This window comes from Paramisgurnus dabryanus, chromosome 4, assembly GCF_030506205.2.
Source record: "Paramisgurnus dabryanus chromosome 4, PD_genome_1.1, whole genome shotgun sequence".
Taxonomy (NCBI): domain Eukaryota; kingdom Metazoa; phylum Chordata; class Actinopteri; order Cypriniformes; family Cobitidae; genus Paramisgurnus; species Paramisgurnus dabryanus.
Window position 1 is genome coordinate 33,747,551 of NC_133340.1, and position 25,494 is coordinate 33,773,044.

Genomic DNA, 25,494 nt, shown 5'->3' on the forward strand with positions numbered 1-25,494 from the left:
AAAATGGATTCCTTTTTGACAGTTCCTATTGTTACAAGTTTGCTTGTGGGGGAACATTCTACCAGAAATGGTGTTTATGTGGGACATCTATGAGGTTTCCAATAAATAGTTTGCAATTCTAAATCACAGGCTATATAGCTAATGTACATAACATGACTTTTAATTTGCATCTGACCCATTTCTCTTTTCACAATACCCTCATGGTCATGCTTTTACTGTATTTAGACTTTGAATTCCTGTTGAAAGAGCATGATGAATAGTCAATGTTATGCGTTACAGTAAACTAAAGGCATTTATGTTCTGATTACTCCTTTAAACTGTTCATGGCTTCAGTTATCCGACATCATGACCATTTTTAAATCGGATGGACTGCAGGCAGTTTGCCATCTTACTTCCGTATTGGTAGCACTATGCTATCTGTAGTAGGCGATAATATGGATATTATTGCCTTTTAATCACTTGTAAAATTGAAGTTGATACGTACTGTGTATTAGGTGTATTAAAAAAAGCCTAAACTGTGTGTAGATTTGTGATAGATTGGTGTGGCTTTGGGCAGTTGGTGCATTGACGGTAAAAAAAAAAAAAAAAACTTGGCTTGAAACGCATACATTGCTGAAACAAAGTATATACGTCAGGCTGCAATTAAATGCAATATCTGATGTTTATTAATCCAAGTATGTCCTAATATGTGTGTTTAATAAAACCCGAAACATATAAATATTATAATAAAGAAATCATTTTTATCGAATGGACCGCGCCCAGGGACTTTTATTTGAGTTGCATCGTACCGGAAACGAGTACGACACTCAAAAGTTCCGACGGTACTAAATTGCTGTACCTTGTTCCCGCTATGTGTGTGCTGCGGTGTGCTGCAGCTAGACCACATAGTTGTCAATGGATAAATGATAATAAATTCATTGACATGGCAAGAGTTTTTATTAAACATATTACCGAAGTAAATGTCCAAAACATTTCGACGAAACAGCATGGATTATCAAATCGAATCGGTAAGTTGAAGCAGAGGACTGATATAAGGCATGCTACTTGACAGGCTAGCAATCTTATGTATTTTGTTGCGTAAAACAAATAATTTACAAATGTCAGTAATGGTGTTTTGATAAGAATGAGAGATTATGTTTTAAATCATTTATTGTTTTATTTTTATGACACAGAGCTATTCAGGACGCGACAAGCACATATAAAGCAGTTTACTAAAATATCTTAACAAAAACTACAATGCGAAAAGTAATAGTAACTGAAATGATATGTGAATTGGCATAGCTCATGTTAAACTGTAAAAATGCTGCTTGATGTAATGAAATATATGTTTACAATCAATAACTTTTATCATCATTTAAGTCAGTATGGGAGCAAGTATGAATGACTTTCTTCTTGTTGCCCTACAGGCTCAGTGCTGCTCAGCCAGTGTGTCTCAGACCTCTGTCAGCATATCAGACTTCTCAGATGAGATTTTATTGAACATTCTGCGATTCATCCCGAGCCATGATCTGATGCTCAGTGTGAACAGAGTTTGCCGGAAGTTCAGAACACTGTGTCTGGATAAGAGCTTGACAGCCCATATACACCTGCATAAAAATTACACGGTGAGGATGGACAGCACACCCTTTGACCTTCTCTTTAGGGTGTTTCTGAAATACACAGAGTAGTGAATTTACAACCACCTGTAAAGATAGATGATATATCACAGACTCTTATCAGTAGGGTGACCATACGTGCCATTATTCCCGGATGCATCCCATCTAGGATTTTGGGTTCGTCTTCCGGAAGTCGTATTTGTCGACCGCATACATCATAGAGGATTATTATTATTATTACAGAAAAGCAACCGTTACATTTTAAGGTAAAAATGAAACTATGATTGTATAGCTTATGTTTTTAACTGAATGGCGTATGCGGTCAACAAATACGACTTCCGGAAGACACACCGAAATCCTGGACGGGATGCGTCTGGGAAGAATGGCACGTATGGTCACCCTACTTATCAGCCAATGTTATACATACTGTTAAAGGTCTCAGCCCAAAATCAAAATTTTGCTAGACGCTTCAATCGCTACTTCTGCATGCGATACTGCGCAGATCGATCAGCGTATGACATCGAAGTATCACGAGAGCAAAGCAACAGTACTTTTAAATTGCTCTCACAATACTTTGAAAAAATATAATACTGCACTGCAAAAATGATTTTCAAGAAAATATTTTATTAGTATTTTTGTCTTGTTTTCAGTAAAAATATATAAAAAATTCTTAAATTAAGAAGCTTTTTCTTGATGAGCAAAACGACCCAAGAAAATAAGTCTAGTTTTTAGACCAAAAATATCAAATTTAAGTGATTTTGTGCATTAAACAAGCAAACAAATCTGCCTATGGGGTAAGCACATTTTTCTTGAAATTTTCTTGAATTTAGTGTTTAAGAAAAATGTTCAAGATTTTTTGCTAACCCCCATTGATTTTTTTGCTCATCAAAGAAAAGCATCTTAATTTAAGAATTTGTAGATATTTTTACTGAAAACAAGACAAACTACTAAGAACATATTTTCTTGAAAATCATTTTTGCAGTGTGTGATAGTGTTTTTTTTTTATGCAAATATCTTACATATAGTGCCTTTAAGTTATAGGTATTGAAAGGTTTTATATGAGACTAGTGGACAGGTGAAACAGCATTTTCCTCGCCAAAGTGAAGAGAAAGAACGCAAAAATCCTTGGACTGGACAATAAGGCCAAACTTTCTATCACCAATTCATTTTCGGTCAATATGATATAAATTCGATTACGATATGAATGTTATAAAAGCCTTGGGATAAACTGCAAAGAATGCCCACAACTAACAAATACATTTGCCACGTCTATGAAAGCTCCTCCTATGAAACAATATAATATTTAAAAATTGTATAAATAAATGGATGGTTATCTTATACCTTTCATACAATAAATGTATAACTTCATACATAACTTCATATATAAATGTAAAACCGTCAAATAAAAATAAATTTTTATGATATGATTTGACATAATCAGGCATTATGTTTTCCTCTCCGTCCCGGTGAGCATGGTTCATACGAAAGCGCATTTTGCAAGGAAGAAGTGCCTTCGCCCGCATTTAACACGTTTAGACATGACGTGAATGGCCATGGGATGCTGTAATTTTTTATCAAAATATAAATGTGTTTAGAAACCATATCACCGTTATTGAAAAATAATGAATTATTGTTCAGCCCTTTCCTTACATTTGAATTCCTCTCTCGTTCTCAGGCAAACGATGATGCTGTGAAACAGATCTTGAAGAACCTTTCCAGTGACATCCAGACATTGGACCTAAATGGCTGTTACTGGTTGGCTGGCTCTACAGTGGACCAGGTTACTCGCTGTAAGAACCTGGTCAATCTGGACCTTTCGGGCTGTCGCCTGACACCAGTTCGTCTGTCGCATCTGCTGACCACCCTCCGATTTCTGCGCTCCCTGGCTCTGGATGTGGGCCCGGGTTTCGACCTCCATCTGGTTAGCGCCGAGGGGAAGGCTGCATTGTCACGCCTGCTGGAGCTTAAGCAGACATTGCTGACACCCTCGTATGGCGTGGTGCCATGCTGCAGTGCGCTGCGCAGTTTGCGGCTCTATCTGGAGGCCAGCGAGAGCTGGAGTGAAGCGGGTGGCTGCACGCAGCTGATGGTGGGACAAAGCAGCGTGCCACACTACCAAAACCTGCGCTGGTTTTCTGCACGCCTGGCACCCGGTGAGGTAAATCGTACTCTTTTGGCGCTCTACTTGGCGGTGTTCAGTATGAGAGTGCCAGAGGGTCTTGCAGGACTGGTTCTGTTTGTGCCAGGGCCCGCCCCACCTAGGCCAGTTGCCATGATGGCACTGATGGAGAGCATGGTGTCAAGAAATACGGTTAGTGCACTTCAGCTTCCACGTACGTGGTTGGACGGTGCTATGTTAGGGCGGGTGCTTGCGCACGGCTGTCCCGCTTACCTAAACGTCTCACGGTGTTCTGCTCCTGGGTTCAACCCTCTACATGTGTTGCTTAGTGCGGGTCGCGATCTCTCACCCCTACGGACTCTCAACCTAAGAGGCTGCGGCAGAGGCCCTGTCCCGGACAGCTGTGGGAAGGCCGAGGAGGAAATGGACGCGGAGAGCGTCAAAGCAATTACTGAATGTTGTCCTCATCTAATTCATCTCAATCTCTCTGCCACACACTACCATCATACTGTTCCTGCAGGACAGGATGGGCACCTATGTGGAGCTTTAGGACGTCTTGCCTTTTTGCGCACACTGGCACTTCCTGTCTGTGCCTTGGCGCAATCCTCACCAACACCTATGAACACAACCGACTCCAACACGAATGTCACTTCGGGGTCGCTACTGCTTGGACTTAAGAAGAGCAACCGCATCGGTGTGCCCACATATCGACCCAAAACCGATGTCTCGGGGGGTCTGGGTGAAGATCAACAGGAGAGGGGACTGTGCATTCAACCACTGCTTAAAGGTTGCCCACACCTGGTAGAGCTGGAGCTTATCGGCGCAGGCTTTTCCTCCGCCATGCCACGAAATGAGCCGGCCATGCGCAAGGATCCTGCTGCTTGTCCATGGTCTTACAGTGTCGGAGATGGCGAACTAGCTGCTTTAGGAGGACTGAAATTTTTACGCAAGCTCACCCTTGCGCACTTACCTGGAGTATTGAAGGGGACGGGTTTGATTGAACTTGTTCAGGGGTGCAAGGACCTTCAGTTGTTGTCGCTGGCAAATCTTGGATCCTTAAAGACCATGAATTACACACAGGCCCTGCTGGAGACCCTCACATACTGCACACAACTCAGGGACTTGAGGTGAACACGCACTCCAAAACATACTCTTAAAGGGATAGATCACCCAAAAATGATATTAAACCCATGATTTACTCACCCCTAAGCCGTCTGAGATGTCCATCAGTTTTCAGACAAACACATTTTTAGTTATTTTAGAAAGTGTTTCGGATCTTTCACTTAATAAAATGTAAAGTTACGGGGTCCACGTCCTTAAAGTCCAAAAAATTTGCATTTATCACAACAATACCTCCATAATATTAGTTTTTCCTACTATGGAAGTCAATGGTTACAATCAGATGTGTGCTTACCTTCATTGATCAAAATATCTTCTTTTGTGTTCATCAGAAAAAAAAATTCATACAGATTTAGAACAACATGAGGATGAGAAAATGAAAATGATTTACATTTTTTGGTGACTATACCTTTAAAATTTCACAAATCTGTTTAGATTTAAACTTATTTAGCTTTCCAGTAGAGGGCAGTATCTGAATACAGTTATCTTAAAAGTATCCAGTGGAGGAAATATAATTGAAGACATTACATATTTTTGCTAGATAACGAAGTTGGTTATTTTCATATTCAAAATGATGTTTGAGATTACATTCAAATTGATACTTTATGTTTGCCAGGTCTTATATTTTGTGGCACTTGGTTTTAACCACTTGGTGACAAAACTAGTTAAAATGTTACTACTGTTGCATAGACCTTTGACAGAGAGATTTTCTGTCTCTTAAATATTAAAATGTATACCTAGGGATGGATAACAATGAATCTATAGAAGAATAAAAGTTTTTGTTTACATCATATATTTGTGTGAAATGTGTATAATATAACTTGGTATAGATAAATGCACAGTGCACACACATGCATGTTTATATTTAGGAAATATTTACATGTGTATATACATTTGTACATTAATGTATAATTTATATTATATATAAATATAAATACTTAATATATATAATTGTATTTTTTTTCTTAAAATTATACATGCATGTGTGCATATTTATACTTAATTATTATACACCGTTTACACCCATATATGATGTTAACAAAAACTTTTATTCTGCTATAAATTAATATTTAAGAAATGTTTACGTGTGTATAAACATTTGTATGTTAATGTATAATTTATATACCGGTAATATATAAATACTTAATTTATAAATATTTTTTTTTCTTAAAATTATACATGCATGTGTGCATATTTATACATAATTATTATATACAGTTTACACACATATATGATGTAAACAAAAACTTTTATTCTGCTATAGTATAATTGTGTAATATTTTATATAAAAATTATTATTTAATAATTATTATGTAAAGTTATTACAAACTTGCCAGGGAGGAATACATTTATTTTCAGTGTCAGGTATGGGTCAAATTAAAAAATCATAAACAAAAAAAATTATTTTGCTAAAAAACGAGAGGATTGTGCAATTTGGCTTGTGGTGCAAATACATTTGTGATTTATTCATGTATTTATCTTTGTGTATGTTTAACTTTACAGGCTGGAGCAGCCTTACTTTAATGCGAGCGCTGCGTTTTTCGAAGCACTCAGTAAGTGTCAGCGGCTGCGGCGTCTGTGTTTAGTTTCTCGACAGGGAACCTTCCAGCCGTCCTCTGTGATTGCTTTTATGCAGAGCTGCGCTGATGTCATCATGTGTCACATGTTCATGAGCGGGACCCTTGTCACCTGTAAATTGCTGCAGAAAACCCTGTTGGACAGGTTAGTATACTGTAGCTAAACTGGTAGAGAATGACAGTAACACTGCCAATGTCATGGGTTCGACTCTAAGGGGGCTTGCACTAGGGCTGTCACGATTATGAAATTTGGCTGACAGTTAGTTGTCTAATAAATCATGACAATTATGAATTCTCATATATTTTATGTTCATTAAATAATTTAATTCAATGATTAAATCTTTTGCAAGTTTTTCCTGGAAGTACATATTAATAGACACAACACATATTTAAAAGTAATTTTTTAATGAATATATCTTTCAAAAACTGAACATTCTTCATTAGAACGGTGAAACACAAATAAAGTGTCTGTAAGATAACAGAAAATAAAAATGCAATCAAAATAAACTGACTATACCAGAACAGGCCTTAAATAGTAGCCATTCCTACTAAGGTCATATAAGTACTGGACCATATGTCTGTAGTGGCTGCAAAAAAATTAATTCCTTACAAATCCTTAAGAATAGCATTATTCACTTGTATTTTGGGATGTAGGCATGTTTTACCTTTTATTTCATACTGCTTATGGAAGTTTTGCAACATTTATTTAAATGTTTTTTTCTACTGTATTGAATGGCTGCATTACCTTTGCAATGTATCGCGTTACACTGTCAGTAGGCAACGCCATCTGATACGGTCTCGTTTATACAGGCGCTGCAGCTCCCCCTTGTGTTTTTTAGAGAGATGTGCAATCATTGTGGTGATCTGAAATTACTGCGATGAGGTCATATAATCGCATGAGACGATTATTTAATAATCTTGACAGCCCTAGCGTCCACACCAAGCCGTTTACGCTAGTGGCTTGCGTATATTATCAATTGTTTCAAATGAAAGCGCAGCACTTAAAAAAAAAATGGCAGCAGCTGGCAGGTTTTGTTCACGCTGAGCGCTGGCACATTTGGCGGTTTTTACGCACTCAGCAATGAGCGCCGGAAGTTGACAAATGTTCAACTTTGGGTGAAATGCTCAGCTTTTCAAAAATGTCACTTCTCACTCGGTCTTCAAATCACAGTCGAGTAGGGGCGGGTCAAATATCACAACAACCAACTGGTGTATCGTTCAACAACTGATAAACATAGCAGAAGTATCATAGCAACCAAAGCGCTCAGCTGTAAAAAGCTGGCAAGCGTTTACAGTCGGATCCACCTGGGTTTTTTTTAGAGCTGTGCATGGATTAATCTAAATTAATCTCATGCAAAAATAAAAGTATTTTTTTTGCATAACATATGAGTTTGTGCTGTGTGTAATTATTATGTATATATAAATACACACACATTCATGTATGTATTTAAGAAACATTTACATGTGTATATATATTTATTTATATTTTTATATATTCTAAATTATACAAATTACTATTATTTTGTATGAGATTAATCTAGATTAATGAGATTAATCTAAATTATATTCTAAATTTAAAAAAATACTTTTATTTTGTATGAGATTAATCTAGATTAATCTATGCCCAGCTCTATTTTTTTTAGAAGCGTTTAAATGATTTGGTGTGCACGCCCCCTTAGGGACACAAAGCTGCCCTATGCATTCATTTTAAAGGGCACATATTATGTAAATTTTTACAAGATGTAATATAAGTCTCAGGTGTCTCTAGAATGTTTTTGTGTGGTTTCAGCTCAAAATACCCCACAGATAATTAATTATTACATGTTCAAAATGCCCCAATTTTGGTGGGAGCACACGCACGCTGTTTTAATGTGTGTACCTTTAAATGCAAATGTGCTACTGCGCTCACTTCTTAAACAACAGACGGTGAGCACTAGTGTCTTTATTAGTAATAATACCTTTAGCCGCATTAGCGCTACAGCATGCTAACAGAGACATTTAGACAAGCTTTTGTGTAAAATCAACCAGTCAGTCAGTGGATGTGTGCGGGGCTTTATCAGTGTGATGTCACATTAACAAGAGAATCAAAACTGCATGTCTAACAAGACTGCTTTGGTTTAATGGAGATTAAAAAAGAAGTGGATTGAGTTTTTCATTGTAGGATCGTTTTGTTCACACACTGCCAATACACATTTATTTACAAAATTGCATAATAGGTGCCCTTTAAAATACATTTCCTCCTCCTTTGAACAGTAGTGATTTGTTTTATAAATTTCATCTGTAATGTTTACCTGTTCTTTCTCTTCCCCATTCCTGCAGTTATTCATCATCTCGTCCAGCCCTCAGTGTTGTGATTTACCCTTTACTGCACGAGGACCTGGCCAATGTGATCAGAGGAATGCCACTGTGTCACTTGGACGAGATCACGCTTTTCAAAAGCCGCATTGCCGAGGAGCCAGTGAAACTTTGATTGAACTATTCATTTCCTGGTGATTTTACTTGGGAAATGCATGACCAGGGATATCTTTAACACAAATATTTGGCATTGTAGGAACTCTCATGTTGTTTAAAAAGTGAAATATTAGTGGTCTGGTCAGGGTTGTGTAAGCACGAGATATCCTCAACGCAAACCGAAAATCCCAAGGTCTATGTTTTCCAGTAAAGAGCCCGTATGAACAAACTCTGCACCTATTTGAAATGTCATCTTTGTGAATGTGCCAAAATTAAACCCACTTTACATCTCAATGCATTGTGTACATTACAATCTCTACCTCAGTTTAATCTTAAACTTTAAACTGTACTTAAACTTTTATTGGATCTTTGGCCCTTTCAGTCATCAGACAGCCATTGTTTCACAATTAAAGGCACAATATGTAAGATTTTTGCATTAAAATATCCAAATATCATTAGCAAATTACCAAATATTTTCAATTTAGAGAGTTCACATTTTCTTTCTTTATTCTTCACGCCATTCCAGAATCTATTGCTATATTCATGGCGATATACACAGGTTAATTCACACACAGGTTGGAAAAGGGGTGATATGGTATATCCAATAAAACCATAAGTGTCTTTTACTTCATGGATATTCTTAATAAATGTCCTCTACATGTGTTGCTAAGTGACCTTACATTGGTTTTGTGTGGCACATTGATACATCTTTGTGATTGTAGACACTTCCTGGTTAAGTCCTTGTTCTAACAGTTATCAGGATATTCTGGCTTTGGTTCAGCATCGTTTCCCGTAAATGGATTGCAAGTCAGAGAGGTCTGCATTGCAGATGATGCGCTCAGCTGATCGCACCACCCTCCCGAACCGGGCTGGGATGTTTTCCGTCAGTGTGCTTCCGATGGTGCAGGTGTAAAGTCAGTACTTTGAAGGGCAGTTTAAAGTCTTTAAAGAGCGTGAGGTGGTAAAGACGCTGAAGAGCTTTTTTTACCAGGTTGGTAATATGATTGGTACAGGTTGGTATTTTGCTACTGCATAGTATAAGTTTACTGTTTTTTGTATGGTTGTACCTTTGCTGGCTTCAGATGAAAACTGGAAAAGAGATAATAATTGTATTTTGAACAGCAATTTTGGTATTTGTTTTTTTGTATTTGTTTGCTTCCACTTTATCTATACTAAATATAGTTAATGAATTAAAATTGATATCATTTGTAAAATATTCTTGTAATTTTTTTATAAGCACAGTCTAGAAATGTTAGATTCACTCAAAGATCATTTTATGTTTTGTGTACTTTTAGAGAATTTTCATCTTACATTCATCATGTTTCTTCTTCCGGTGATGCTGGCGGTTTTCTCTGGTGGTTCGGCTGAAGTTGTGGATAATTTTAAAAGTAAATGTCCTCAGTATTTCATGAACGGAATACCACCGACAGTCCTACGTGGAGCTCAGTACAAACAGATCTGCCAGACTCTAAATGACACAAAATATTATGCCACACTTTATGATACCAACAATAAGATCCCTGTCTATTCTGCTTATAAGTATATAGGAAAAGAGCAGTGCAAAAGACCGGGCAGCTGGTACATTGAGCCTCAGGTATGTGAAACATTACTCAATATTGTACAATATTTTTCCCTTTTGCTTGTGACTGCTAACAAGCTACGCCTGCTGTGTTTTTTAACACCTTAAAGGGATAGTTCACCCAAAAATGAAAATTTTTGTTGTTACAAGCCTGTATACATTTCTTTTTTGTGATGTAAACATTTAAGAAAACTAATTACTGAACTCTTGGGTGATGTAGTTCACCTAACTCAGTTTACTAAGTAATGCCAGCTTAAACTTATTAGGCAATAAGCAAATTTCTGACTTAACTCAAGTAGTGACTTAAGGGGGCGTGCACACCAAAGCTTTTACGCCCGCGGCCGGCGCATGTTTTCAGTTGTTTCCAATGGAAGCTCTGCGTTTTTCAAATAAGCCAGCAGCCAGCGGGTTTTTTCCATGCTGAGTATCGAGAGTTAAAAGAGAATCAACTTTGGGAGAAAAGCTCCGCTCGTCAATGTCAGTTCTCACACGGGCGTCCAATCACAGTGGAGGAGGGGCGGGACATTACCACACCAATCAACCGGTTCACATCTGAAGTATCACAGCTACCAAAGCACCCAGATCAAGAAAGCTGGCACTCAGCTGAAAAACAGCTGGGAATTGGTGTCCTCCATGTGTTTTCAGCCGCGTTTAAAAGTTTTGGTGTGCACACCCCCTAAGTCCTCTCAACTAAGATTACAACTGTATGAACACCATTCCAGCATCTATCTATAAAGTTAACCACCAAGTGTGCCGCACAAGCCCTGAAAGTGAAGCCAAAACGTCTCGATCGCCCCCCAGTGACTGGTCCCAGTATAGGTCATAAACCCCGCCTCTCCATGTTATTCAATGGGACTTGAGACCAACTAAACAATTTAATTACACTTCAATTATCTTTTATTCGAAGCTGGTTTCTGTCATTTACTGTAGTTTTTATCACGCTGATGTAAATTAAAATGTTTGTTTTGTGTTTAGTTAGTTATTTAATGCTCTAAAAACGGTGGTGTCACATCATGATTGACAGCTGTGATATGCGCATTCTGCGAGGGCGGGGTCTTTATTTCGCGGCTTTACTTCCTGCTCACTACTGCACAAGACTGGTCCCGAAATCCGAAGTGCCGTATCGGGACACCGGCAGCTTCACTTTTCACCAATGGAAGTGAGCGAACGGGTGTCGTCCATCTTTTTTTACAGTCTATGTTAACCACACGCAAGTTGGGTAAAAAGCAATTTAGTATAGCCAGTTCCGCTAACCTATACATGTTTTGGACTGTGTGAGTGAACCAGCAAACTCCACACAGAAAGGTCAACAAAATAATATTTGTTAACTGGATGCTTATTTCATTCATTAAACACAAAATTATAAATGGACCCTCTTCAACAATAAAATCTTTGTTAAATTTTAATGACATTTTTTATTTTTGGGTGAATCATATCCCTTTAAGATGTATGAAACTAAACCCTTATGGGTAGATAAAAGGTGTTGCTTTTCATGTTACTGCCCGAGTCACAAGCTATAGGTAATTGGAAAATAATTAATTTCACATTCATTCGATATTTTTTATTTTGTGTGTGTAACTTCATTTTTTTTTATCAACATTTATGTACTTCAAGACTGTAAAATTATAAGTTCTTTCTGTTTGATGTAATGTTGCAGCTTGAGGATAATAAGGCAGGAATAAACATGGAACTGAAGGGCAGGCGTGTTTTAAACAACCAAGCTTCCAATGATGACTATGAGAACTCGGGCTATCATAAAGGACACTTGGCTCCAGTCTGTCATGCAGTTTCACAGGCATGTGTTAATGCCACATTCACTCTTACTAATGCTGCTCCTCAAGATGGATCATTTAACAGCAAATGGTATCAGAAGGTAGAAAGAATTATGGTGGAAACTTTGAAAAAACATGGTGCACTAAATAATTCTCACATTGTTACAGGTGTTGTTCCAGGTAATAATATCATAAAAAATAGAGTGAGAGTGCCTAGTCATTTCTGGTCTGCATACTGTTGCAAGAATGAAACAAACCAACTGATCTCAGGGGGTTTCATTGGAGAAAACTCTAAGGGCAGTATTATTGACTCAAAGACTGTGAAAGATTTAGAGACAGAGTTGAAAAACCTTTATCAAGTTGAGTCTTTCTTTCTATTTGATAATAATTGCAGAGATGCTGGCTATGTTCCTGTGATACAAAATACTGAGAATAATTATGTTGGCTTGAACAAAGCCAACATACTGTTGTTGTATTTAAGCTTCTTCTTCTTATTATTATTATTCTAAGACCACATTTTTCTGAATGTTTTAAACACTCAGGCCAGGCTTTGTCAAGCCAACATAAAGTTTGTCTACAAGCTTTACTATCTAGTTTACAGTTTGGGGAATTTTTAGGATTGTGGTCCGTGTCTGGCAAAGAGTAGAAAATGACTAAAACTCCTGCACTCTCAATATTCTAATTAAATTAAACAAAAAAATCAAAAATGGGCAATTGAACAAAACACAATATAAAGTCTGCATATTCAGTAACAGTTGCACTGCCTTTATTTCATACAATCTTTAAGTGTTAATATAACCCATCTGATGTATTTTTAAACATTTATGTTTAGTAAATGCTGTGTTTCAAATTAAACAAGTCTGCTGATTGAGATGTTACATCACATTTTATATTTTAGTATTGTATTAACATTGTCTGCTTTTTTCATGGAATGTTTTTATGCTGAATATGTTCACAATGATTTAAAATATGTAAATTGTAAACTGGCAATAGTAATAAATATATGAACAAGCGTATATTATTGTATTTATTGTCATCCATATTATGAAGAAATTTAGCATTTAAAGAAGGAATCACCCGTGTCCTCATCCGACTACCCTTAAAAGGATTTTGTGGTGCTGCTGTTTCAGCTTAATTTATTTTTAAGTTGCCACAACTTGCAATTTCTTTATTTGTTCATTTCAACGTAAAATTTTAAGCTTTTACTGTCTCATGTACAAAAACAAATTTTCATTCTGTTAAAATGTTTTTCCTTTATTTAATAAAAAAAACCATTCACATCTATATTTTAAAACTTGAGCTAATGAAAAATAGACAAGTTGCCCTAAATAATTTTCTATGTCTACGAAAACCTGGCTAAAAGTTTTTTATTCTTGTTGAAGAAAGTGCCTTATATGTAATTTTAGTCGAGTTTCGTTTGTTGATGTGAACGTTAGAGGAATGTTACATTTTATTATTTTCCAACGGTTATAAATTTCTTAATGTTCTGTAAAACATTGCTGTAGAAAACACTATTCACGTATTAGGTTTAAATTTTGGTTTTGTTTCATTTAAAACCACCATTTTGGTGATCAGTGTTTGTTTTAGTTGGACTCTTGACTTTGAGTTTGCTAGCTTATCCTTTGGCTCCTACAACTTTGTGTTTAAACAGGTTTGTTGTGGTAAAAAGAAGCCAATAATCTAATAATCACAGTGGTAGTTATATCTGATGTTTAAGATCGTCATCTAGTGAGTTGATTTCTTCATTCACTGTTTGATCAACCAAAAGTATCTCTTTCTGTTACTGATGTTTGTGATACTACAGTAGGAGATCCAGCGCTCCCATATCAGTTGTTGACAGGTTTTAAGACAATTTGCACATAAAAAAGAAACCACTGTGCCATTCAGACACAGAAACATCAAGAATCAGAGTATGGATCTCAACAATGGTGACAAAGAAAATGGTAATAAAGCTAATTTATTCACAACGCATAGCATGCTGGGAATCCTGTGTGATTTGTAATTTATCGATACCCAGCATGCATTGCAGCATGAAACTTTACATTTTTTTGTCCCCATTGTTGATATTTAATTCTCTTTCTGTTGGGAAATATGTCATATGAAATAATTTTGAAATGTAGGTATTACTTAAAAACAGACAGGTGTAGTTTATGATTATTTTACCTCTGTGCTCTGCGTTATCTTTTCTAAACTTGAGTCAATTCAGTTAAAATGAGGAAATGGAAACAGTATTTATAATCACAAACCCTATTGTATAATGCCAGATAACATATGAAGAAACATGTTATATCATGTATATTACATATTATTATCAGAATATTCAAACAAAAGTTGACACTAATTTAAAAATAATTATAAACCTTATTTTATATACACCGTAAAAAATGCAACATTTTGTCAAATTAACATAATTTCTTAAGTTGATGTAACATAGAAATATAAGTTTAACCATTTCAACTCGTTTTTATAAGTCTACTTATCAAAAATTAAAATAGTAGGTTGAATGCAAAATCAAGTTGTTTTAACTTCATGCAGTGGGCTATTTTTTTATTAAAATGTAGCACCATTAAAAGGTGCTTCTCAAAGTGCTGTACAGAAAAAATAAAAAATAGAGCATAATAGAACAAATTGAGTAACACGATTAAAAGGAAAGGCAAATTAAATAGAACACAGATAAAGAAAACACTATACATGAAAAATGTAAAACACCAGCTAAACTCTCGTTTACATATAGAAAAGAAACGGGGAAACTATTAAATGTGAAGAGAAATGTTTTCTGATATGATTATTCAGAAATAAAGTAGATCAAATGTTTCGTATATTCTAAAAGATACTAGTTTTGAAAAAGTTGGGTGTCTACAGTACTTGTGCCTTAAAGACAAATGTTATAACAGAATCCTAAACATCAGTTAGTAAACTTGAGTGTGTACTAAAAAAATAAACTTTGTTTTGATGCCATTTCACTAATGTTGCAATCTGCTTATGTAAGCTAAAGGGTTTAAAATACAAAGTATACAAAGAAAAGTGCTTCAAGGAATTTACTGCACAGAGCTGCACTTCTAAAATAAGAAATCTGTAAAATACGCAGATTTTTGATATAAGGAACATAGAAACAGAAGTGAACACATTTCCAAGTATTAAAAATATGGCATTTTAAATAATTACCACATAAATAAGTGCTTTAATTCCTGTTTTCTCTTGACTGTTTATGAAGTAAATGCAAAGTTACTGATCACATGAATTCTGGGAAATACAAGTAACCGGTAATGTTTTGGCCAACAAAAGATCACATTTTATTAAAAAAACTTAAATCAGATAAGTCTTTAAATACAGTCATGTGAAAAGATTAGGACATACCATTATATATCCTGTGCCCGGTTGCATGAAAGTCCTTAAGCTAAGAAATCCCTTAAATATAAGGTTAAGGGTGCCCTTAATAAAAAATGGGTTGCAAGAAAAAACCTTAAGTGAACCTTAAGGCTGTCAATAAGTATTTACCCTTAAATGCTAAAGTATACTTTAAGTTCTGATATGCGTTGCAACAAAGTATTTAAGTCCCATTTTCCCTTAAAAACTTAAGGGACTATAAGAGGTCCCTTAACGTCACACGCGATGGCTGATTTTATGGTTATTTAAGAAAATTAAGTACCAACGCGCATTTCTAATGATCAAAATAATCCCTTAGAGAAAAGTGAGAATAGCGGTTTGATCATCCGTCAATCTAAAGTGCTTTAAGTTTGAATTGCTTTGAGGTTTTATACATGCGGTACTTTACAGTCTGTTATTTGCAATGTTTCATTGTACACAAATCCGCCGTCTGTTGAGCTGCGTGCGTTGATTTGTGTACGCTGTGAGATTTTGTAACTATAGCAACCGCTTCTCCGCTGCCGTGTTTTGGCAGAGACTACTGTAAAATACTTAGTATAAACACTAGGTAAGGGTGACAGTTAAGACCTTTGTTGCAACGCTCTTAAATAAATCACTTACCTCAGGGATTTTTTCTCCCTCAGGGAAACCCTCACTTAAGGAGTTTCATGCAACCGGGATCTTTAATGTCAACATATCAATTTCTGATCTTGCTTTAATTTGTGCATGAAGATGAATATTATGAAAAGCATGTAAACAACAAAGAAAATTCTCTTTTTTTATTATTAAACAAAAAAAACTTTTCAAATATGTAAAAAGTTAGGACAACCTAGTTTCCCCTATAGCTAAAATATCCTTAAAGGGACTGTAAGTAGGATTTTAAGTGTTTTATTAATCAAAATCAATGTCTAAATATGTCCTCGGTGGTGTCAAATGACCTCTGCCAGTTAAATGACTTTTCTTAAGCTTAGAATTTTTTCTCTTTACTTACATTGAACGGGTAAGTCCAAGGAGGCTTCCATGTTGTTCCGCCATATTGATAAACTATAATAGCAGAGAGGGACAAAAAGCACTAGCCTACCAACGCGTTTCCACAACGCATTTTCATTCAGAACACATGAACTAGCTGAAAAGGACAAGGAGATTAGTGATTACATAACGGCTACCGTAGTTGAAACACGCATTTGGAAAGGCGAGGCGCTAGAGAGCACTATTCGTTTGGGGGTAAATCCTACTTACTGTCCCTTTAATGCAGGGGTGGGGAACCCTGATCCTGGAGGGCCACTGTCCTTCAGAGTTTAGTTCCAACCCTAATTAAACACACCTGAAAAATCTAATTCAAGTCTTCAGGATTACTTGGAAATGAAATTCAGGTGTGTTTGATTAGGGTTGGAACTAAACTCTGCAGGACAGTGGCCCTCCAGGACCCAGGGTTCCCCACTCATGCTTTAATGAGAGGTTTTTGTCATCGCCTGGAAAACTTTTTAAAACTCATTTTCAGCCACAGTCATAGATGGATTAACTTTTATTATTGCGCTCATTGTCATGTTGCAAGGCCCATTAAGTTTTGACTTTAGGTTTTTTACAGATGGCCTCACAGCTTTGAGATGTGCCTCAAGCACATTCTGACACTGCAGAATTCAAAGTGGGGATGGTGATCGGGCCTTGTCCTGCTGCAGCAAAGCATCCTCAAACAACCACCACCATGCTTTACAGTTCTTTTGCTGAAATGCTTTTGGTTTACGCCAAACATATGCTCTCTGTTATGGTGTCCATCCAGCTAACAGAAAAAAGTTCTAAGAACGTTCCTTAAAAGTTCCCAACGTTCCCAAAAACATTCTACCAACATGAAAAGTGTCCAGTTTTTAAAATGTTCAAAGAACGTTTCTGGGTTGTCTGAACATTAAAGTAAAGTTACGCTACCATTTTCAAACATTCTGAGTAGTTTTGAATTCTAGGCTATGGCAAAAATTATAAGAGGAACAAGTTTGTTTTTTTTACATGAAAATGCCATGAGACCCTAAATGTATTATAAATGTAGAATATTAAAAATTCTCTTACATTTTTAATGGAGATTTTTGGAAGAGGTGAACTGCAGATAGAAGCTTCTAATTCTAGAAAATCACTTTCGTCTTATAAGCTGCAAAACATTCATTAAATCAATATTTTTTAAGAAACACAAACAGTTTACTTATAATTTGGTTTTAAAACCATACATTTAATATTACCTTTAAGGCATAATATTGTACAATTTAATACATTTTAAGAATAAAAACGGCAAAAAAACACATTTCAGCAAAGTTGACCCTATCGGCCTTTCAATTTTATCACTTTGTGGAAAAGTACATTTTTAGACCTTCGGCAGTTTGTTTTACACTTTCAGGAAAAGGGAAGGATAAAACAAAACAAACTAAGCTGGTTTTAGTTCCACATCGTTTTGCAACATAAAAAAAAACAATTGGTTGGTAGGCGTAGCTTCTTTTTTTATTTTATGGATTTATATGTGCTAGTAAAGGGAGGGAATTGACACTTAATGAAGAAGGGCAAACACAGACTGTATAATCAGTGATAAAGAGAGGTAAGAAAACAAAATTTGTTTTGCTACTGTATATACCTTAACACATCTGTGTTTTTGTATGTTTAACCTTTTGCTTGTTTATCGGATGAAAATTTTAGAACTGATATCAAAAATTTTATGAATTTTAATTGATTTGTACAGTATTTTGTTATGTCAATACTATGATATTTTATCTTTTGGTTTTGATACTTTTTTGCTATTATTTTCTGTATTGAGTTACTGTATTATTGTTTTGTTTTTGTTGTAATTTTTGAAAAACTCATTTGCAGACTTCTGCAGACTTCACACCAGTCACATCATTTATGAAAATTAACAAAGTTATCAAAATCATTAAGAGATTAACTGCATCTGTATACTGTAAATCAATCACAATTTTTCTGTATACAATTTACTTAAGGAAATCAGTGAAGACAACCCTTCGCAAGAAGATAGGGCGAATGGTGAAAACTTAGCAGTACATTATCAATAAATACACTATTGAGGGTATAATCGTTCTGTTAGTTTGTTTCCAAAATTATTGATTTAATTCGTTAGAGTAGATATGGTACACAGCAAAATCACCAGTGTTAAATGTACACTGCTGGTGTATATATGGGTACACAGCAAAATCACTGGTGTTAAAATAACACCCAGGGTGTCAAATTTAACACTGGAAAAGTGTGTATATGTGTCCACACTACACTGTGTTAATTTAGTCAAAAGTGTAGTGTTAATTTAACAACACTCATTATATGTTAATTTAACACTCAATATTGTTAAATTTTACACTTTGTTCAACACTGTTCATTGTTGTTTCCACACTACACTGGTGTTGGCACAGAAATACAGTGTTAAAAATTAACACTCCTAATTTAAAGTCAACACCGGTGTAATGTGAATTCAACAATGTTAAGTGTTAAAATACTGATTAATAGCCACTTTTGTTGCTAATGGGTTGTTTCTATAAAAGACAAATGACAAGAAATATTGCAAAACCTCTTTTTATTAAAGTACATCACATTTAATATTTACATTGATACACACAACACGCATTTAACACTGCTTATTTAAATACCTCAGCTACAATTAGAAACAGAATACAGTATGGAATAATGAAAGTTATCTTATACCACAGCGCAGTGACATGAAAACCACTTATTATAAAGGTCTTTAATAAATCAAATGAGAGTTAAAAAAAAATTAGCCACCCTACTCAAAACTTGAACATTAAAATACACTGCAATTACCTTACTGGCAGGCAGAAATGCTTATCCTTCACAATACTAAAGATTTTTCCATAACAAAACAGACATTTCAATTCAAAAGACGTTTCATTTTTCTTAAATACGTTCCAACCTGGTATTTAGTTCTGTAGTTGTTTTACTCATGATGTAGTGGAAGGCTGCATCAGTGGTCTTCATCATGGAGGGAATGGCTTTTTGGTCCAGAATGATGCAAAAATTCTGGATGCAACTTCTGTTCCCAACGCAGTGCAGGCAGGGCTGTGCTGATTCATCCCCCTCAAAGCATGGATTGATGCTCATCACCTAAGTGTTTTAAAAGAGTGTATTTGATGAATGTATTTGATGTGTATTTATGAACTTGTATGCATTTACATGGGGTGAACAATGCAAGCAAACTAACTGCTGAATAAATAACTAGAACAAAATACTAAAAAACTTACACAGCACAATCAGTAGCTTCAGTTGCACATTGACCCTCTTTCTTCTTTCTTCCTTTCACAAATGAAAGGCAAGAGGTGAATGAGCCAGGGAAGAGCTGCCACATCACTGTCCCGTCCTAGCAAAACAGAATTTAAACACCATGAGTATACAGTTAAACTTTAAAACCGTAAAAGTAGCAAACCCATGTACACTTACCATATTTAAACTCCTGTTGACCAGACAGAGGGTCATCCATATTGTTGTAGTTGGCTATTTTGCAATACATCACCTCAGCATATTTCTGCAGATTTTCAAAGACAAAAAGAGTCAAGAAAATACCAAAAAGGGTGCAGTTTTAACCGTTATTTGAATCAAAATCATCTCAGTATAATAAATCATGTTAGAGACAGTGTACAGTACAAATGTACTGTGTGTACTCACATAACTAGTTGGTAAGCTCTAATCCTCCAAACTGGGTTAAGGAATAACAGTTCCAGAATTCATGGGTATGCCGTATTCAAATATAGTCTGGTAGGGTCCTATCACAAAAATGACAATAAAGACTCTGAAAACTCAACATTCTTTTTATATTAAAAACAGCACTCAAGACAATATGAATCTTCATTTATACATTTTCAAAATAGTAATCAATTTGATTGCTATTTAATATGACATCAATAGCAAAACGATGTATGAGAAGATAATATATTTTAATTAAAGTTGGCAGCAGGTCATGTGAGTTTCTTTCCAGATTAATAATAATAATAATAATAATAATAATAATAATATGTACAAAACTACATATACTAAAAAGATTGGTTAACTGTTCAGTTATGTCAAATAAAATGATTTATATGTATAAATATATAAACTTACCTTCTGTAATGAATTTATATAAGTATTAGCAGTCGTTTCTCATTGGAAGTCATCCATGTCAGGTCTTCTTTAATAAACTGCCCTAAAAACAGCATCTCGTCTGAATGATTTGAAGCACTCAGTGTGTACTTTCACCAAACTAGCATCTATAATGACAGAAAAACAAATGTTCGCCATACACGTTTTACACTTCCGTATGTATTTGCCATTTGCATCTGTCTGACATCTAGCACCACGAAAAGCTTACAACACACAATGCATCCAATCTGTGCATACAAATGATGATATATTGTGAGGTTTTGGTCAAATTAATTGTTGGTTTGGCGATATTTCCCCTGTTTGCATACATCTTAGAAAAACACATGACGATGCGGTTGCGGTTTTCTCCGTGTTTTTCAGTAATTTGAATAATTAACCGATATCCGTGCACTCACGTGCATGTAAACCACCTCGTTAACTCACGGTATCTAGCCTATATGATTACCTTATAACGAGCATCATATGGTGAATAAACGAGCTTTCATTTAACTTAATTTCATACCTTCAATTTGTAGTGCATGTCGCATTTTATCATGGTTCAATTTTTTCGTTCATATCTCCTGTTAAAATTACCCTTCTTGGTTTTAAACTTTTAGCTAGCAGTTTAACTTTATACTAAACTAACAAGGGAACAACGTAACACAAGGTAGCTCTGATTAAACTGAACCAAATAACGAACAAAGGGGAAATAAAATGGGAAAAATATCTTATTTAGGTTTTTTGGCATATGGCTGCGTAGAGTCAGACAGAGAAATAACAGTTTAATTTAGCTAAACCATGTGAATATTATGAGACTGATTTACCTGATCTCTTCAGTCCTCCTGTGAAAGAAAATGGCGGTAAAATCCCTGACAGGAAATTTGGAGGCGTGGCTTGATTTACACCGCTCAGAGTGAAATCTGATAACACCCTTGTTTAACACTGACACTGTCGTGAATATAACACTGGCCTAGCAATGGCAGTGTTATTTTATTACCAGATAGTGTTAAAACAGCATCAACACTGTGTATTTAACACCATCCCTGAAAATTTAACACTGGTGATTTTGCTGTGTATCACCAGGTCTGTGTACATTTAATCCTAGCGATTTGGCTGTGTAAATTGTCAAGTTCACTCTTCAAATTAAATGAACTCCCAAATAGCAGACAGAATATATGACATATTTATGTTAAGACTTAAAGTGATCAACTAAGTCTGATTCTCAAAAATTTTTTGGTAAATCATTCCAGAGCTTAGGGGCTAAAAAGGAAAATGATCTTAGACACTTACTTTTGATATTCTATCTAGAGATAATTAAGTGACCAGTAATCTGACATATTTAGTTTGGAGCAATTCAGTTCAATAATAAGTATCTCTGTCTTATTGCAGTTTAGCATAAGAGGTTATTTGCTATCCAGCCACTAATATCACTAATATAGTCTGTTAGCATAGAAAACTGGTGTGTTTTGCTAGCATGTGAGGAGATGAAGATACGTATTATTATTCAATAAGAATGTGCAAATCTAGCTTGCCATTACAACTTTCTTTTTCTAATATTTTAGAAAGAAAAGGGAGATTTGAGATTGGTCTAAAATTATGGTCTGGGTTCATCCCTTTTTGACCATGGGTTAAAAATAACCCAACATTTTTTGAGTGTGATGTAAAGAACATCCTGTGAAAATATAACCTTAATATATTAAACATTGACTAAGGTCATGTTTGGTCAAGGTTAAAATCAATTTGAAATTTATAAATGAAATCAAACTTTCATTGTCCTAATCTCATAATTACATTATGAGACTTTAGCCTGGATTTCACAGACAGAGTCACATTTTTACTGAGAAATTCACCAAAGCAGTACAGGTATATATTTATATATCATCTGCATAGCAGTGAAAACTTATGTTATATTTCCTGATATGATTAAAGCATGCATTGAACTTTATGCAGTATGTACTTTTAGGAAATCAGAAGGATAAAACAGAAGTCCTTAACGAACTTAAAACATAACAAATTGAATAGTGAGTATTAAAAAAATAGTTCTGTTTGTATTTTAGCAGTGTCAATAAAAATGAAACAGTAGGCGGAGCACATTTTATTTATTTCAATGTTATATATATATATGCAGGTTAAGGGAGGGATACAAGCACTGGATAAAGAAGGGCGAACCAAAGACCTACTGTATAACCTGTTGTTAAGAGAAGTGAGAAAACAAATTTGCTACTGTAGAGTATATCATTTTAATAGATGCATCTGTGTTTTTTATTGCTTGTCCTCAGCTAATTTTATTATAATTGATCTGAATTTTCTTTTCTTTCGTTTACACAGATTTATGATTTGCTTTAACTTTTATAACAGTAACTGAATTCAAATGTATATTTTTTGTAAAACATGTTATTTTATAATATGAGCAGCACAATATAAAAACTTTAGATTTAACCTATTCAGATATATCATTTTGGTTCCTTTACTTGCAGAGAATTCTTCATCTCACATTCATCATGATTCTTCTTCTGGTGATGCTGTCACTTCTCTCTGGTGGTTCGACTGAAGTTGTGCAGAATTTCGAAATGGAATGTGGTGAATTTGGTGATTTTTTTTATTATGGAATAGCACCAACAGTACTTTATGATCCTGAGTTCCCAGAACGGTACACACAGATCTGCCAGACTCTATATGACACACAGTATTATGCCACGCTTTATGATACCACCAACAAGATCCCTGTGTACTCAGCCTATGTGTTTGAAGGGTGGATGGACTGCAGAAGAAAAAGCTACTGGTACATTGAACCTCAGGTAAGTGAATATTACTCTGTGTAACAGTGTCAGAAAAACAAATGTGCAAAACGTGTAATTTTAGCTTGTCACTGGAAAACAGGAACAAAAATCTACGCCTACTGTAGGCTACCTTTTGATGTTGTCCGATTAATGAAACTGTGTTGAATTGGGACATTATATTTTTAGTGAAAATGTTTAAAATCAACATTTTGTAAAATTTGCTGATTTTTCTTTGATTATATATTTTTATACTTTTTTGTTTGGAACTTATTTTATAATTAAATGATCAACATTTATCTACTTTAAATTGTAACATTTAACAGTATGATAGAAAAGTTGCTTTTCAGTTTCAGCTTTTTCAGTTATTAACACATAATGAACATACAAACAGACATACAAATACTCTGACAAAGCTCTATATACTTTTTTGTGAATTGAATGGTTCTCAGGTTCAACTTTTAATTTGATTTTATATTGCAGCTTGAGGATAATAATCAAGGAATAAACATGGAACGATGGGACAGATGGGTAACTTACCAAGCTTCCAATGAAGACTATAGGACAGTAAGCAATATCTTTGACAAAGGACACTTGGCTCCAGTCTATCAAGCAAATTCACAGGGATGTTCAGATGCCACATTCACTCTTACTAATGCTGCTCCTCAATACAGATCATTTAACAGAGGTCAATGGAAGAAGGTAGAAAATGATATGGCATCAACTGTGGAGGGACGTTGTGAGGATAGTACTGCTTTCATTGTAACAGGAGTTGTACCAGGTAATAATGTCATTAACAATAGAGTGAGCGTGCCTAGTCATTTCTGGACCGCATACTGTTGCAAGGAGCTCATAACAAACAGACTAATCTCAGGGGGTGTCATTGGGGTCAACTCTGAGGACAACGTTACTCCTCACCAAAGGTCTGTGAAACGTTTAGAACGTAGGTTGAAATACCTTTACAATGTTCAGTCTTTCAGTTTGTTTTATGATGGTTGCAGAAATGCCTACTATGTTCCAGTGACAATTCCCAAACAACGAAGACCTAACATATCTCAGCATTGTATATTAAGTTCAATGCCGTGCAGTCGACATAAAGACCTTTTATTTTAAGGTCTAATTGTTCACCCAAAAATGAGAAATCTGTCATCATTTACTCACCCTCAAGTTGTTTCAAACCTGTATACATTTTCAAACCAAGCATCTGGGCAATATGCATGTACATATTACATTGCCTACTACCATTTAAATTGATAGCCAGTCAACATCAAAATTTATCCCATAGGTGTTCAATGGGGTTTTGGTCTTTCTTTATTATCACTTTGTGCACAGGGATGATTTAATTCTGATATAGCCTCTAATTCTTATGTTTGTTTTTAAAGCAAATTGTTTAACTTTTTATATTGGTGCATATACATTCTTAGGCAACATGTGTTTTTCATTGAGTTAAAGGATGCATTTGACTTTTATGTACTTTAAGAAATATAACAATCAAAAGTGGTGTTCGAACTGGTGAGTTCGCTATGTATTTTAGCAGCATCTGTAAACTGAGATTTTACACTGTAAAAAAGCAGCATTTTTGTCAAATGAACATATTTTTATGTCAACTTGTCACAGGTCAAAACTTAAAATAGGCTGAATTGACTTACAAAACCAAGTTGTTTTTACTTAATGTTGCATGCATTTTTTTTACATTGTAGTTGAAAAGCCATGTCTTATATCACAAAGAACAGAGAACGAAAAAAGTGACATGTATTTGTAACCCAATCTCACAGTTAAACGTATACTGTTTTACGAAATGGCAATTTTATATGAATTTGTGTGACGTAAATACAAAGGTGTATGATTATTAGATAACATTTGTATATAGTCTATCCATTTAGCAATAAAAATAAATGGCAAGAATGTGACTCCACCACCCAACGTCACTGGGGCGTATAGAGATCATGCTGAAAAATACATACAGTTTCATACAAATTCAAGCAAAATAGCAACCTGGTTAACAAATTACAAACTGTTATATT

The 25,494-nt window shown here is 35.2% G+C and overlaps 2 protein-coding genes and 1 long non-coding RNA gene across 4 annotated transcripts; 2 read left to right on the forward strand and 1 right to left on the reverse strand.

The window, feature by feature from the left end:
- The first annotated feature begins 823 nt into the window (after window positions 1-823).
- Window positions 824-13,224, forward strand: fbxl18 (F-box and leucine-rich repeat protein 18). 2 transcript variants are annotated; one of them, XM_073814387.1, is made up of 7 exons: window positions 824-1,007; window positions 1,407-1,604; window positions 3,271-4,841; window positions 6,337-6,555; window positions 8,730-9,874; window positions 10,157-10,455; window positions 12,098-13,224. In XM_073814387.1, the coding sequence occupies exons 1-5, from the start codon at window positions 960-962 to the stop codon at window positions 8,878-8,880; spliced, it is 2,187 nt and encodes a 728-aa protein (XP_073670488.1). In that variant the 5' UTR covers window positions 824-959; the 3' UTR covers window positions 8,881-9,874; window positions 10,157-10,455; window positions 12,098-13,224. The 2 variants fall into 2 exon arrangements, with proteins under 2 accessions (XP_073670488.1, XP_065110343.1); XM_065254271.2 differs by having other exon boundaries at window positions 8,730-9,852.
- Window positions 13,225-18,096: 4,872 nt separating this feature from the next.
- On the forward strand, window positions 18,097-25,488 carry LOC135735756 (endonuclease domain-containing 1 protein-like). Its single transcript, XM_065254273.1, has 3 exons — window positions 18,097-18,156; window positions 23,171-23,491; window positions 23,954-25,488. The coding sequence occupies exons 2-3, from the start codon at window positions 23,195-23,197 to the stop codon at window positions 24,581-24,583; spliced, it is 927 nt and encodes a 308-aa protein (XP_065110345.1). The 5' UTR covers window positions 18,097-18,156; window positions 23,171-23,194; the 3' UTR covers window positions 24,584-25,488.
- Window positions 19,123-21,561, reverse strand: LOC135735487 (uncharacterized). Its single transcript, XR_010527614.2, has 5 exons — window positions 20,676-21,561; window positions 20,241-20,338; window positions 20,016-20,100; window positions 19,820-19,935; window positions 19,123-19,682 (listed from the first exon to the last, which is right to left on the reverse strand). It is a non-coding gene; the product is annotated as an uncharacterized lncRNA (long non-coding RNA).
- Window positions 25,489-25,494: the final 6 nt, after the last annotated feature.

What these genes read in the sequence shown, in the direction of transcription:
- fbxl18 (XM_073814387.1), top strand. Translation starts at nt 960, where the DNA reads ATGTCCAAAACATTTCGACGAAACAGCATGGATTATCAAATCGAATCG. An exon ending in TGGATTATCAAATCGAATCG is followed by an intron (nt 1,008 to 1,406) that starts GTAAGTTGAAGC and finishes GTTGCCCTACAG; the next exon opens with GCTCAGTGCTGCTCAGCCAG. An exon ending in ACCTGCATAAAAATTACACG is followed by an intron (nt 1,605 to 3,270) that starts GTGAGGATGGAC and finishes TCTCGTTCTCAG; the next exon opens with GCAAACGATGATGCTGTGAA.
- LOC135735756 (XM_065254273.1), top strand. Translation starts at nt 23,195, where the DNA reads ATGATTCTTCTTCTGGTGATGCTGTCACTTCTCTCTGGTGGTTCGACT. An exon ending in ACTGGTACATTGAACCTCAG is followed by an intron (nt 23,492 to 23,953) that starts GTAAGTGAATAT and finishes TTTATATTGCAG; the next exon opens with CTTGAGGATAATAATCAAGG.